Source organism: Hyperolius riggenbachi, chromosome 1, assembly GCF_040937935.1.
Source record: "Hyperolius riggenbachi isolate aHypRig1 chromosome 1, aHypRig1.pri, whole genome shotgun sequence".
Lineage (NCBI taxonomy): Eukaryota > Metazoa > Chordata > Amphibia > Anura > Hyperoliidae > Hyperolius > Hyperolius riggenbachi.
This window is the reverse complement of record NC_090646.1, coordinates 486,437,982-486,453,035: the sequence shown is the minus strand read 5'-3', so window position 1 is coordinate 486,453,035 and position 15,054 is coordinate 486,437,982. Positions and strand designations below refer to the sequence as shown.

Below are 15,054 nucleotides of genomic sequence, written 5' to 3'. Positions count from 1 at the left end.
ATCAATGACACCCGGCGTATAAGACGACCCCCAACTTTTCAGAAGATTTTCAAGGGTTAAAAAGTAGTCTTAGACGCAGGAATATACAGTATATCTGATCTCCCTTAATTCTACAATCAAGCATAGTAATCAAGTAGAAGATTTGGTTCCAAAATGCATTGGCTTTGGGCATGTCCAACACATGTGTAACATATAAGCTGCTATATTAGACCCTCTAGGGCAGTGTTTCTCAACATTTTATTGGTAGGTACCCCTTTTAAAACCCTGTACTCACCAAGCATTGTAAACATTATCAAAAGAACCCCTTGACAAATATATAAGTAATTGTAGTACCTGATAATTGGTTGTAAACCACTTCTAAGCATTTACTATTGCTTTTAATTAGCTAAAATACTAATTTGGTATTGTTTAAATAAGATTTATCATTTTCTTAAACTCTAAATGTGTTATTCTTTGTTAAGTATATCAAGCCTGAGTACCCCCTGGAACCATCAGAAGTACCCCCTGGGGTACGCATACTACACGTTGAGAACCTAGGCTCTAAGGCAGTTACACAAGGCCTTATAAAACACGCTATATAATTAGTGTGGAGATAGGTACATCCAATGGAGGACCTTCTCATTCGGGGTGCTTGAACATTGCACTTATGCTACTCGAGTGTAAGTCAGCAGAGCTTGTTTCTAATGGTGGCCACACGTTACAATTTTACCCCAATTTGATGAAAACAATTAATTGAGTGAGAAAATTGAGAGAATTTTTTCCTTTGATCAATTTTACATTAGCAGTGTTTTGCCACGTTTCCGATCGCTTGCAGATTACAAAACGCTAGGTACTGTTAAGACTGGTTGAAACCGCCCGGGAACATTTCCATTAAGGTGGCCAATAATGAAACAATTCTCTGGATCATCTGATTTGATCGTAATATCAATTGAAAATGATTGTTCTGGGCCCACTAACGGAAGGAAAGCTGCTATGCAATTCGATTGAATTGGTCAGCAGCTTACCTTCGGTTAGTGGGCCTGAACAATGGATTCCGAACAATATTACGATCAAATCGGACGATTGATCATCCACAGAATTGTATCGTTAATGCCCACTTTTAAGGTGTCCATTTGATTCAATCATAATATCGATCGAATCAATCCAAATTTTGGATCCATTCAATTATTCCTATTGAATTGCATAACATTTTTCTTCTGTTAGTGAGCACGAACAATCAATATTATGATCAAATTGCAGAACCACTTGTTGTACAAAAATAGTATCACTGATGTCCACCTTTAGCGTGATGCATTTGCAATGCAATTTTTCCTGAGCGCAAATGTTGGCCCTGCTGCATTTTATGTGCGCTTGAGCTTCTATACAATAGGAGTGCAGGAAAATCACATGGCAATCGCAGTGCTGTGCAATTTTTTTTTACAGTTTAATTTTTTTCCATTACAAATCACAATTGGAAACATGCCACAATTGCACCCTACACACGTCGGATCATACATTAACCGTGGCAGAATCATGCAGGTGGGAAAAGAAGCGTGATCGCATTTCTTATGGGAAAAAAACCCTTATGGTAGCCATACATGATACATGGGTCAGTAACAGCCCAAAATAATAAGTAATTAATCATTCCCCCGCCAGGTAGATTATACCACCTAATCTACTCAGTCTCTATTAGATTTCAGCTGAAATGTGCAGGAGAAATGATCGAATCACTACTGCTGTACCGCTCAATGCAGTACAAAGCTATGCGACCATTAATCGCCTGTCCTTGTCTCTCACCCACCCAACATACCTGATCACCATTTTAACCAATAAAATGTCCAAAATTGATAGAAATCTGATCAGTCAAATGTTGCTGGAAAAATATAACCTGCAGATTCAATCAAAGTTATCAAATTAACCCAAAAAATGATTTGTGATTGTCAATCCTTATTATTCTTACATAAAGCCTGTCCTAATGTACATCTAATTGTCTTTGAGAGCCTTCTACTTTTTACTAACGCAGCTCTGGAAGCTCAAGGCTGTAATGCATTCAAATATGAACAGTATATAAACAGGTCTTTTATACAAGCATCTGTTACTGTGGCTGATTTCCTATTCAAGGGAGAGAAGGAGTTAAAATGGCACAGCGTGCCACCCCCAAGCCTCGCCACTTCCCTTATTCTCTCTGCCTCCTTATATCTTACACACTCTCCCTCTCATCTATCTTTCTCTCACACCAGCCAGCCACGCATAGGCAGCAGCAGCACACAGTCCATCTCTCTCCCTCTCACACACATACGCAGTTTCCTGTGTCTCTGGGCTGCTTATCCCTGCACTCATCATCCACACATCCAGAGTAAGAGACTGACAGAGACAGACACACCAGACCAGGGACCTGCCAGCCTCCAGCCAAACAGACAGGCACAGCAAAGATGTCAGCAGCAAACCCTCTAAGCATTGGGGGAATATGCTCTGTATAGAGACATATGAACAGCATACATACATGGCTACTTAGTGCTGAATGAATGCAACCAGTTATCCTTTGTACATAGAGGGGAGGCAAGCATATTCATAGACATAGAAATACAAACACACCCACACACACACACTATATACTGAATAATATAAACCCACACAGAATTGGCTCCTAGGAGCTGCATGCAGCTGATGTTATGACAGAGCAAGAAATGCAGCAGCCATGAACCAGCTGTGTATGGAGCCCTGCAGAGCACTGCAAGGTGAGTGAGCTATATTATCCATACATCTAGCCTATCTTTCCATCTGACGTAGATGTGTAACGCTATATCATCTTTTTATATGTCTTGTGTACTATTTATAGGCTGGTTATTAATCTCTGTACCGATGTGATTATGTGTGTAATTGGTCTGATAGTAAATCCGTGTACACACACCGTATTAGTGTGAATTGCCAATATAAGAGGTCATGGGTCACTTGGTTACTAATTTCCTATAAATCCTGACTTTGAATGGCCTTTTCAGTTCTGATGAAAATTTCGGTTGCCCATGCTGACAAATAATAGAAAATAACCTTTACTGTGTGTTGTATTATTTTCAGTATCTTGCGGTGTTTTGTCCGTGTGATATTGTTGTTCTCTGCCAGACCCACTGAAGCGTGTTCCTGACTAAAGTGTGAAGAGTGTCTGACATTGTAGAGCTGTATGTAGCGTGCTACTCATGCATGTTTTACCTTGTCATGCACAGTCTCACTATCGTACAGAATGTGTAGGATGTGAGAATCTTCACACTCCTTGCAGCAATGACTGTGCCGACATGGGTGGCGGTGTCCATACCACTGTCCTGGGAAGCTGTTCTGCAGTGGTCATCCTTAGCATTAATAAGGCAAATAAACTCACAATGCATAGCTCAAATTTCCTGCTAGATGTTCCATTCCATATAAGATGTATCAATATGCTTACCGCATTGTCTCACACTGTCTCCACAGACAGCATTAGACAGCTGCTTAGCCGGGCTGGAGGAGAGTTTCGTCTCCAGAGAGTGCAACTGGAGACCAGACCCAGAAAACTGGAAGACAGGATCCTGGTGAGTAGCAAATGTGTATTACTCTTCTATCCCCTGTGTGGTTGTACCTGTCAGAGGAAATGTCTTACTGCCTGTTGTAGCATCATGGCTCACTTACTCAGAATTATAGTCTACTAGGCCTAAGTCCTGCCTTTATTTTCAAGTTTTTCTGTTAAAAAGCCTATTCAGTATGCTGTGAGTAGAGTGGAAACGGTGTAATATCAACAGAAATGATATGTATTCATAACAGCATAGCTGTGGGTCATTAAGGGTATCTGACTATATCACAGTTGGGCAGGAAAATAAATCTATATCGTATAGTAATCAGCAGTATCTACATTGACCATACATTATACACTTAAGATGTGGCAGTTGCACTGTTTATAGAGTATGCCTTCCTCATCATGGATTTAAAGAGGTTGAGAGGGACATTTACTATACTCACTGTTTCTGTAAGCCAGAGTATGTTACTGATCTGCAGCATGGATTCATTTTATTTGCTGAGTGATGCCATATTTGGAGACACTGTATATCTATATATTTCTATCAATAATGCATTTGCCTGATCATCAGAACGACTAGTGCTGCGATAGAATACGGTAGTATACTGATGACATTTTTGATGCTTTGATTTGACTTGGATGAACTTGCAGGGGATGTTCTGACGTGCTGGAGACTCGGCATTGTATATACATTCTGTGTATATAAATACACAGAGTAAATAAAGACGTAAAAATAGTAAATAAAGACCGAAAATATTAAAAGTACTAACGTGTTTAAACTGTCATTCCTCAGAAATCTGGAAGTTTGGCGTTGGGTGGGTAGTGTGTTGTTGTTTCATGGTTTCTTATGGTTCCCAAAATATATCCATTGGTGAGGGATATATATATATATTCTGGGATTGAGTTATTTGGACACATAGTTTTGTGTTCGTGAAGGATCTCATGCTATCTGTTACATTTGAACCTGATATATATTTAATTAAGATGCAGCCAGAATAATGGAAACACAGAAGGGTGGAAGAGATCACCAAAACATCAAGGCAGGAAGTAACAGCTCAAAACACTCTACAAGGAATATGTCACTGATGGAGAGAGCTGAAGGAGGCAAGCCTAGCCATTACTGTATGCCAAGCTCTTGCAGATACTGGCCTTTGCTTTATGATGATGAAGACACCCAATTGACTAGCATCTTCATCCAGTGACTCAGTAGAACTTGATTCCATACGCCGGTGTGTGGATGTGCCATTGCTCTGGAAAGTGTACATTTTACCATCGTCTTAAGTACATACAGGATAAGTGGTGTAGAAATATGAGATGCTGAGGCTGTGACTGCAACAGGGCCCCTGGACCTGAGGTGCCCACATGCAGAGCCGGGACAAGGTCCTTCAGCACCCAAGGCTGAGACACCAAAGTGTGCCCCTCCATCCCTGCCACCCCAGCCGTCACACACTGATTGCTATTAGACTAATAGGTGCCTCAGGGCCCCCAACCTCCCCAACACCTTAATCTCCAGTTATCTGGCTTGCAGTCACTGTCATGTATCCCCTTTTCTTATTTCTTTCTGCTTCATACACAATTAGGAATGACAGCTGAATGAATTGTGCACCCCCTCCTACACTGCGCCCAGAGGCTGGAGCCTCTCCAGCCTCTGCCTCGGCCCGACCCTGCCCACATGGGGCCTTCCTCTAGTCATGGCATTAACTGTAAATACTAATGCTCACCTCTGTGTGTGCTTTGAAAAGTGGTAATCGTTAACAAATTATTCCTTTTCATTTGCTAACACGTTTTACACATTGGCTGTCCTTGGAAAGCTTTTTATGTGGTTGGTATCAAGCTATTACTATACATACAGTGCTGGAGTAGACCCTAGAGTTGCATTGAGGCCTATGGCTCTATAGCCATGCTTCACTGAACAGTTATCCAGTGCATAATAGTTTGAATGGAGGGGACATATATTTTGATTGCTACTTGTGCTGATTGTTACTTGTGATGAGATAAGAGATATTCATTAGACTGAAATGCATTTGGAATTTAGGAAGCAGTGGCAGGTTGTAATGGCCACATACAAGGCAATGTATATTGGGTTTGGTGTCAGTATCCTGGTGAAGTGTGAATTTGCTGAGCAACATCAACATGTAGATGTATGACCCAAATACCCCTATTCTGCAGCCCTACGCTGATCAGCTTTTTATTGTGATTACTATTGTTATGTATTTATTTTGCACTGACATATTCCACAGAGCTTTACAGAGTATATAGTCATGTCATTATTTGTCCCTCAAAGGAGCTCACAATACAGCCCCTACCATAGTCAAATTTCATTCAGATAGTGACCATTATGCCATCATCTTTCTCAGTTTTTACCCAAACCCACTACTCCTAATCTAAGTCTAACATCACTGATAGTTCTACTTAGAGGAACTCCAGCCTAAACAAACATACTGTCATTAAGTTACATTAGTTATGTTAAATAAAATAGATAGGTAATATAATCTCTTACCCACACTATTTTAAAAGAACAGGCAAATGTTTGATTTCATGATGGCAGCCATCTTTTTGGTTGAAAGGAGGTGACAGGATGCATGAGACACAGTTCCAACTGTCCTGTGTCCTGAGCACCTCTCCCAGTTGCTAGGCAACATGATTAACAACATAGGAAATCCCATCATGCTCTGCACAGCATAAGGGAAAAAATGCCTGGGCTTTTTTTCTTTGATGGATGGAGCTTAGTTAAAAATGCAGCTAAAAATGATGCTCTGGTAAGAAAAACAAAGTTCTGATGCTGTGAAACTGTTAAAGAAACACCAAGCCTTTTCAGTTCTGCTGAGTAGATTTTTAGTCCGGACGTTCACTTTAACCACTTCCCAACTGAGGGGTTTTACCCCCTGACCACCAGAGCAATTTTCACCTTTCAGCGCTCCTTCCATTCATTCGTCTATAACTTTATCATTACTTATCGCAATGAAATGAACTATATCTTGTTTTTTTCGCCACCAATTAGGCTTTCTTTAGGTGGGACATTATGCCAAGAATAATTTTATTCTAAATGTGTTTTAATGGTAAAATAGGAAAAAATGTGGGAAAAAATTTATTATTTTTCAGTTTTCGGCCTTTATAGTTTTTAAATAATGCATGCTACTGTGATTAAAACCCATTAAATGTATATGCCTATTTATCCCGGTTATAAAACCATTTAAATTATGTCCCTATCACAATGTTTGCCGCCAATATTTTGATTGGAAATAAAGGTGCATTTTTTTCAGTTTTGCGTCCATCCCTAATTACGAGCCCATAGTTTATAAAGTAACAGTGTTATACCCTCTTGACATAAATATTTAAAAAGTTCAGTCCCTAAGGTAACTATTTATGTATTTTTTTTAAATTGTAAATTTTTTATTTTTTTTTTATTACAAAAAAAAAATTGGGGAGTGTGGGAGGTAAGGAGTTAATTTTTTGTGTAAAACTAGTTTATTTGTGTGTAAAAAATGCTTAGGGTGTAGTTTTACTATTTGGCCACAAGATGGCAACAGTAACTTTTTGTTTCATGCGACCTGCAAGCGTCCTTCCGGACGCTTGCAGGAAGTAGAAAGAGGCTGGGAGTTTGTTATTGCTCACAATGATCGCGCTGCTCAGCCGAGCGGCAGCGGATCATTGCGGGGCTTAGATCAACGAACGGGAATGGATTTTCCCGTTCGTTGATCTCTGGGCGAGCGGGCGGCGGTGTGTTTACTAGCGGCGGGCGGCGTGTTTACGAGCGGGAGCGCGGGCAGCGGCGGGAGTGCGCAAAGTACGGATTTCTCCGTCCCTGGGGGTTAAAGGATGGAAAAAGGGACGGAGAAATCCATACGGGCGGGGTAAAGTGGTTAAGGTTCACCTGAAAAAAAAAAAAAAAGACCCTTACCTCAGTAATATGATACCTATGGATGGTCAAGAGGCCTCCCGGGTCCTCCTGCAGTCCACTAATCTGGTACAGGGACCCTCTGTACCTATTTGACTTGCAAGTTGAATAGGTATCTTCTGGCCACACTGTTGTCTGTGGACAAGCACATTCGGACAGGGAATGTGTTGTGTTAATAAGGCCTGTGTATGTCCAGTAGAATGAAAAACTTGCATGGTGGAAAAAAGAAACTTGTACATGGCTTTTTTCCTCTGTGCATGAACGCTTAATTTCACTGGGCATGCACGGACCTTACTCACACATGCCTAGTCCACATGTACTCATCCACGACGAAAAGGAAGCCAGATGAATCGCTTTAAGTCAAATAGGTACAGAGGGTCCCTTTTGGATTGGTGGGCTGCAGGAGGATTTAGGCAGCCTCTGGACCTTCCAGCAGCTTCCCACTACTAAGGAAAGTACCTATTTTTTTATTTTGTTAATTCAGGTGTACTTTAACGAACAAAACTCACAGCGAAAACGAAGAGAGTTATTTTATTGATGAATCAGGCAACCAGGAGACAGGCAGCCAGTTACCAATGACAGTCAGAAATCAATGACATACAAACGTTGTTTTACTAACATGCAAAGCTTTTATAAGGTGGAGAATGCTAATATGGATGTTGGGAATGCTGTAACAGTAATAAACTTGGACTTTGAGAAGGCCTTCGAAACTGCTGCTTCCCACAACAGTCTGGTGCAGTAGTTGAGGATGCAAGGACTGGGAAAGAGTCTGTGTGAATGGATAAGGAAACTTCTTAATGGACAGAAAGCAAAGAGTTGTGGTCAATAGATCATATCAAAATTGAGTGATCCAGGTGCATCAGTACAGGGTTTAGTACCTTCAATTTATTAATTATTGACTTAGTAGATGAAATGGAAAATAATATTGCCATTGTTGCAAATGATACAAAGTTGTGCAGAATTATCAACACACAGGAAGATAGTGACATATTGCAGAAGAATCTGGATAGGATGGCTATGTGGGCAAGAAAATGGCAGGTGAAGTTGAATGTTGGAAGATGTAAAGTCATGCATCTTGGGCCATATGAATGGTATAGCACCATACATAATAAACAGGATACAGATGGGAACATCACATTTTGAGAAGTACTAGTTGACAATCATATTCAGCACCAAGCAGAGCAGCAGCTAAAGCAAATTAAATATTGGGATGCATAAAAAAGGTAGATAAAAATGTGGGATGCTAGCATAATGCTGCTCCTGGTTAACTCTCTTGTAAGGGCACATCTGGAATATGAAACACACAGATGTAATATGGGCACCACATTATAGAAAAGACATTGGAGTTTTGGAACAAGTGCAGAGACAAGCCACAAAAGGGTGACAGGAATGCAGGACACTTTCACCAGGAAAGGCTAGCCTTGAAAAAAGACACCTTAGACGCGATCTGATTAACAAGTAATTTTTTATGTTTGGAGCATAATTTGTCACCCCAAATCTGAGGCAGGATTCCAGTGAGGTAGCTGATTTAGGTGCAGCGCTGCACTGGTCATTTCAGCGCCAGGGCTACATAGCTACTTTGGAAAGTCCGGGCGCCACACAAATTAGCTAAAAGAAAAGGTAATTCGTCCTCTGGCAATAGCTGGTGTCCCAACTTTCGTGTCTCTCCCGAGTTGCTACAACTCGGAGGGGGAATAGTAATAACCGTCTGGCAGGAGCTTGTGAAGGCACAGAGTGAGCCGTCTTTCAGCTACACCCTGCGTGACGGTAATGAATGTACCCGGAATCCAGATGGTTATCTGTATTTGTTGTTATTACAATTTACATTGGACGATTCTGACTCACAAAGGTATGTGAACGCAAAGAAGGCCTTCACACTCAGAACAACTGAGATCAAACAGGGATGCCTTTTCCTTCATAAACTACAGGACAGACACTTCCTGAATCTCTAAATGCTCTTTACAACCAAGTCATTTCTCAGAGAAATAAGTTCAACAGATTGAAGATTGATCTTCATTAAATTCCTTTTCTATGGAAGCAGATATCTCTTCAATACTTATGTCTGAAAATGGAAATACTACAAATTGGCAAATAGATTTGATCCCTCTGATATAACTGAAATGTTTTTCAAATTCTTCCTGTGGTGGAAAAATTATCTTCAGCGTACTGTCGATTTCTCCATCAAGCTCATTTCAATTTGGAGGAAGATTAAAAAAGCCAAGTCTTTCTGAAAATGATTTTTTCTCCAGAAGTCATGCCCAGAATATTTGTTCTTGCTGTTTCAAATTCAAATCATTGAGTTCTTCAGTGTCATCGACTAAAAACACAAACAGCCATATGCAATTCGAAGGTGATAAGATGTTCAAAACATGCAGGAGTCTTATCATCTGACATTACTTAGGATTTACCGGCAAATTCAATTTCTGGCTTTACCTGAGCGATGGACAAGCATAAGGAGCATAACTAGTAGCCATTGGCCTGAGAGATAACCATGTATCCCATGCAATGCCAAACAATGGGAGTGAGGTATTTGTGCTATGGAGCTGTCCTTCAGCACCACTGCACTGCTGCCTTCTCAGCCCTGCTGTGACTGCCCCGCTGTTCTCCTTCTGTTCTTTACTGGAGCCCTGACAAAAGCATCTTCATAGCTTCCATTGGGGATCCCCATTTGACAACTAGGTGGACCAATGAGACTCATCCTGATTCTTATCCTGCATCATCCTGATTCTGCGGCTGGGTCGTGTAATGGTTAAGGGCTCTGCCTCTGGCACAGGCGACCTGGGTTTGAATCGTGGCTCTGCCTGTTGAGTAAGCCAGCACCTATTCAGTAGGAAACCTTGGGCAAGACTCCCTATTGCTGCTACTGCCTATAGAGCGCGTCTTAGTGGCAGCAGCTCTGGCGCTTTGAGTCCACCAGGAGAAAAGAGCGATATAAATGTTCTGTGTCTATCTGTCTTATTGGTCCACCTTGTAGATGAATGGGGAGCCCCAGTGGGAGCTATGAAGATGCTTTTGCTGGGGCTCCAGGGAAGAGAAAGAAAAGGAGAGCAGAAGCAGTGTTTACAGCGGGAACAGTCAGGTTTCACAAAGCGACAGATAGCTGCAGTGCTAGAATAGCCTGGCATGCAGCAGCGAGCGGAGGATGAGCGGCTAGCAATGGAGAACAGAGGCTGAAGGAGATTCTTCTACCATGATTTAAAGGAGTAGCAGGAGAGTTTTGTACCTTGTTAGTCATCAGTAAAAGCAAGAAGTTTTTTTTAATCAGGATGATACCATTTATTGGCTGTGTGTTGTAACAACTTTTCAACAAATAGGATTCAAGTCTGATGAAGGCGGAATAGCCGAAAACTTACTGATAATTTTTTTTAGGGACACTGTCATTTTAGAACACTTGGTTTGATAATGTCCAAAAATAATGTCTAAGTAGCTGTGTAAACATTTTCCTACTTTTCATGTTAAATCTCAGAGGCAAAAGCTTTAATTCATTGTGTGTAGGATTTAGCTCTATTGGGACAAATCATTCTCAAAAGGGGTGTCTGCTTCAATGCACAGCCAATGTTGTTTTTTGCAAATCAGACCACAGAGTATTTTTCTCTGAAAGCAAAAAAAAAGTATGAAAAGGTGTGGTGTCACAGACAATTACAAGTGTTTATAACAAGTTACATTTCCTCTGCTTTTTTTCTTCACACTTTTCAGTCAGAGACACAGGACACAGGACTTTCTCTCACACACACGGGGTTAACAGGTGCACCGTGAGGGAATTCCCCCTCCCCTCATGGTTCCCTCTGCCCTCAGATTAGAGCCGACTGCTGTCAGTTCAGAGTGAAAGGAATTCGACACAGCAAAAAAAAGAGATAAGCAAATGGATTGTATTCATCGTTATTTACCAGCACTTCAGAAACTCTCTCAATCCAAGGTTAAAAAAACATGTTAATCGATAGTGTTTCTTTAAAAAGAATCTGTACTCTAAAATTCTTACAATAAAAAGCATACCATTCTATTCATTATGTTCTCCTTGGCCCCTCTGTGCGGTTTCTGCCACTCCCTGCTGCAATCCTGGCTTGTAATTGCCAGTTTTAGGCAGTGTTTACAAACAAGACATGGCTGCTAACAGCATGTGATAGGCTGAGAGTAGCTCATTGTGTGAGTCATACAGAGCTTGGAGGGGCCTGGAGAGGGTGTGTATAGCTTCTATCCTATCACAAGCAGACCTGCACATTCCAGCCTGAGTGCCTGAGCCCGACAGAGCCGACAGAGGAAAGAAGATTAGATTATATAACATAGATAACACAGCCACTGTGCAACTAGGAAAGGCTGCAGTAAGCCAGAGCACATTAGAGCAGGTATAGGAACTTATAGGATAGAAGAAATAAGGCTGAACATTTTGTTACAGAGTCTCTTTAAGTTAGCCAATAAATGGTATCATCCTGATTCAAAACTTCTTGATCAAAAGGAGAAGAAAGAAGCAAGAAGTAAAAAAAAGTGAAAACTAAAAAAAGAATACTTACGAACGCTCGACATACGAACGACCCACCGATATGAATGGCATGGATTCAGTGTTTCTATGGGAACAAACCAAATGTTTTTTTTTTTCAAATTGGAATTGTAATTTTTGAGAAAATCAATTTTAAAAAAATTCAAAGAAAAAATGGCTTTTAAATTTGTATAAGCAGGTGCAGAGGTGACACAGAGGAGGACACTGGAGGCACACAAGAGGTACAGGGGACAGAGATATGACACATTGTTCCGACTTAAGAACAGATTCAGGTTAAGAACGAACCTACAGTCCCTATATCGTTCGTTAACCAGGGACTACCTGTAATACTAAAGAAGAATCAGTTTGGTTCTTTAATCCTCCTCAGGGAGGATTTTCATTGGTTAAAATCCTGGACCAATGGGGAGCCCTTACAGGAGGGTCAAAGATGTTTTGCAGGGGTTCACTGAATTGTATAGCCAGAGAGCCAGGAAGAAGACGACGTGCAGTGTGTGTACTGGTGGCCAGCAGCGAGGAGCAGTGTGTCCAGGCAGCCAGAAGTTACTCCCTTTACCTATTTAAAAGAGGGGCATCTGGAGTCTCTTTAGTAAAGGACGCTCCGAGATACCCAAAGAAGCTGGTGGGACAAGGGGGATACGGATGATTCGCTTATGGTTGATAGGAAGCATCACTTTACTGAACTGCACAGGGGGAAAAGAAATCACTGGCCAATTAAATTGCCCAAGCAAATTCTTTACCGCCCCGTCCAGGTGATAATTTAAATTGAATTAGCCGACGGTCCCATCAAATACTTTTAGAACTTGCCAGTGCTTACGCTGGTGAATTGCATAGGGCCCCAACACCCTTATTCAATTCATCTTTTTTTCCTACAAGATAACTTTTAATCTTCTGTTTGAAATAAGTTTCAGCATTCTGCAAATGAAAAAGTACCAAAAAGTGGGTAAAAAGGTATTGTCAAAATTATTCTTTTTACTTGCTTGCTGGTGGCTTAAAATGTATTGAAATGGTATGAAAGAATTACCTTCAATGCAAGTACCGGTACTTCTTTATTATGTTCTTTTAGATATGTTACTGGCAGATGCTGTTTGAAGCCTTTCTTGAGCCAACGCACCACAGTATTGAAGGAAAATCTATGGTATTCAGTTCAAGATCTCCTTCTTTGAGGACATTGGGCATGAATTTTGTTACCAGTTTGCTGCCACTTTTTCTTTATAGAGTAAAATCCCTTTGTAGTAAACTCCAAGGGACCAGGAAAAGTTGTTTACTATATCAGAAGTGGTCATACATTGTATATTTATACAGACGCATTTGCTGGGACTTGAGGACTGAGTTTACTATATCCAGAGGTTTACTATGTCTGAGTTTACTATAATGAGATTCTACTATATTATTCATGTTCAAAACCTCCCTACAGGGTGCTTGCAAGTGCATGATGCAATGATATGGAAAAAGAAAACTTGGTGGAACTTGTACCCCTTCAGCAGAGAACTACATTGGCCATTCCAGTGAAAGCAGGAGCTCCCTCAGTAGTCATGCTGACAAGCTGTTGTGTGTGACTATTTTCAGAGATGAAACATTCTTCCACCTTTGAGTGGATAGCTTACCTCCTTGTCATTGCCTTTCAAAGGAATGATTTTCAAAACTTCTTCCTTCACTTCAAAAATCACTGAAAATCATCACAACAAACATAGCTAATTGTGAAGTATCTGTCACATCAGCTGGTTCATCAAGTTGACGAGAAAAATGGCTGCAGTCATCCAAGTCTTCTTGTTTTAGTTAGGAAATGTCATCTGCCATGACTTCAGCCCTTCGTGTAACTGTTTTAGCAGTTGAAGGGAATTTATTACTGTTATTTCTGTTTTGTTGTTAAAGTTATCAAAGAGCGAATCAGCAACTTCTAAAAAGACTTATTTCATCTTCTCGACATCCTCAAATGTTTTCTTTCTTTTCTGTCAGCCGAGACCTGGGAAAGAGGCGATAGTTGTGACTGCTGTACTGTCTTAGGACAAATGTTGTGATCAGCGTTAGAATGAAGTGTTGTGAGGTGTCTCCAATAATTTCCTTTCTTTTCTTTCTTAGTGAATGAAAGTCATGTTACTGTTTACTATCAAAAAGATATTTTGCCTTCATCATAAAGGAAGAGCAACAGGCATTGTAGGCGGGCATGCTCGGCTAGTTTTTCAGTCTGGCTAGACTTGGATCTGGCCTTGCCCACTGGCCAGACTAAATGGTGGCCTTGCCGGCTGGCTAATCTCCTTAAACATCTGTTTGGCCATTATGGCCTCCTCCCTATACCTTCTTGAATCTCTTTGTGGCCGTTATATTCCTCCCCCCCATTCCCCCCCCCCATGCCTTCTTGTGTATGTGAGTGGCAATTGCGCTCCTTGAGCCCCTTTGCCACCATTAAGTCACTCCAATACCTTGCCCCCTGTGCATCCTTCTTGCCAACCAAATCATTAATTATGTCTCGGTGCAGCCATTATGTTTCCTCACTGCTTCCTGCTCCCCCATTAATGTCATATTATATCTCCCCTTTGCCACTGTCACTGCCTTATCCCTTGTCATGTCCATCTCAGGAGAGTGTATGTAACATCACATAACAGTGCATAGGTAGACAGCTGAAAAGAATCATGTGACCGCATGCCAGAACAGGAAGCTATAACAGCTGTTGCCTTTGTCACCCTGCCAATAAGCATGGAAGGACTTGTGATGAAGGATCTACACAGTAACAAGATTTAGTCAAAAGACAACAAGACAAATAGCATTTATATTGCACTTTTTTCCTGGAGGACTCAAAGCGCCAGAGCTGCAGCCACTAGGGTGTGCTCTATAGGCAGTAGCAGTGGTAGGGAGACTTGCCTAAGGTCTCCTACTGAATAGGTGCTGGCTTACTGAACAGGCAGAGCCGAGATTCGAACCTTGGTCCATTACACCATCCAGCCACCACCTTTACCCATCACCTTGACATGATTGATGGTTAGATTATGGTTGATAGCATTCTGATCTCTGTTTTAAGAATTGTAAGATTCAAGGTGTAGTCTCTAAGCGCTGGTTTACATTTTCCAGTACATTCAACAGATTGACAAAGCACACACCCAGCCATCCACATAATCTAAAAGAAAATATGATTCTTAAGACTAG

At 41.1% G+C, this 15,054-nt stretch overlaps 1 protein-coding gene across 6 annotated transcripts in view; it reads left to right on the top strand.

The window, feature by feature from the left end:
• The first annotated feature begins 2,192 nt into the window (after positions 1-2,192).
• Positions 2,193-15,054, top strand: part of CARMIL3 (capping protein regulator and myosin 1 linker 3) — a 157,649-nt gene continuing 144,787 nt past the window's right edge. For all 6 annotated transcript variants that reach the window (XR_011022260.1, XR_011022259.1, XM_068242126.1 and 3 more), the window contains exons 1-2: positions 2,193-2,717; positions 3,442-3,539. Coding sequence is in view for 4 of the 6 variants with exons in the window: in XM_068242126.1 (XP_068098227.1) it covers positions 2,678-2,717; positions 3,442-3,539 (138 nt within the window). In the remaining 2 variants the exon portion in view is untranslated. The remainder of the gene's footprint in view (positions 2,718-3,441; positions 3,540-15,054) is intronic.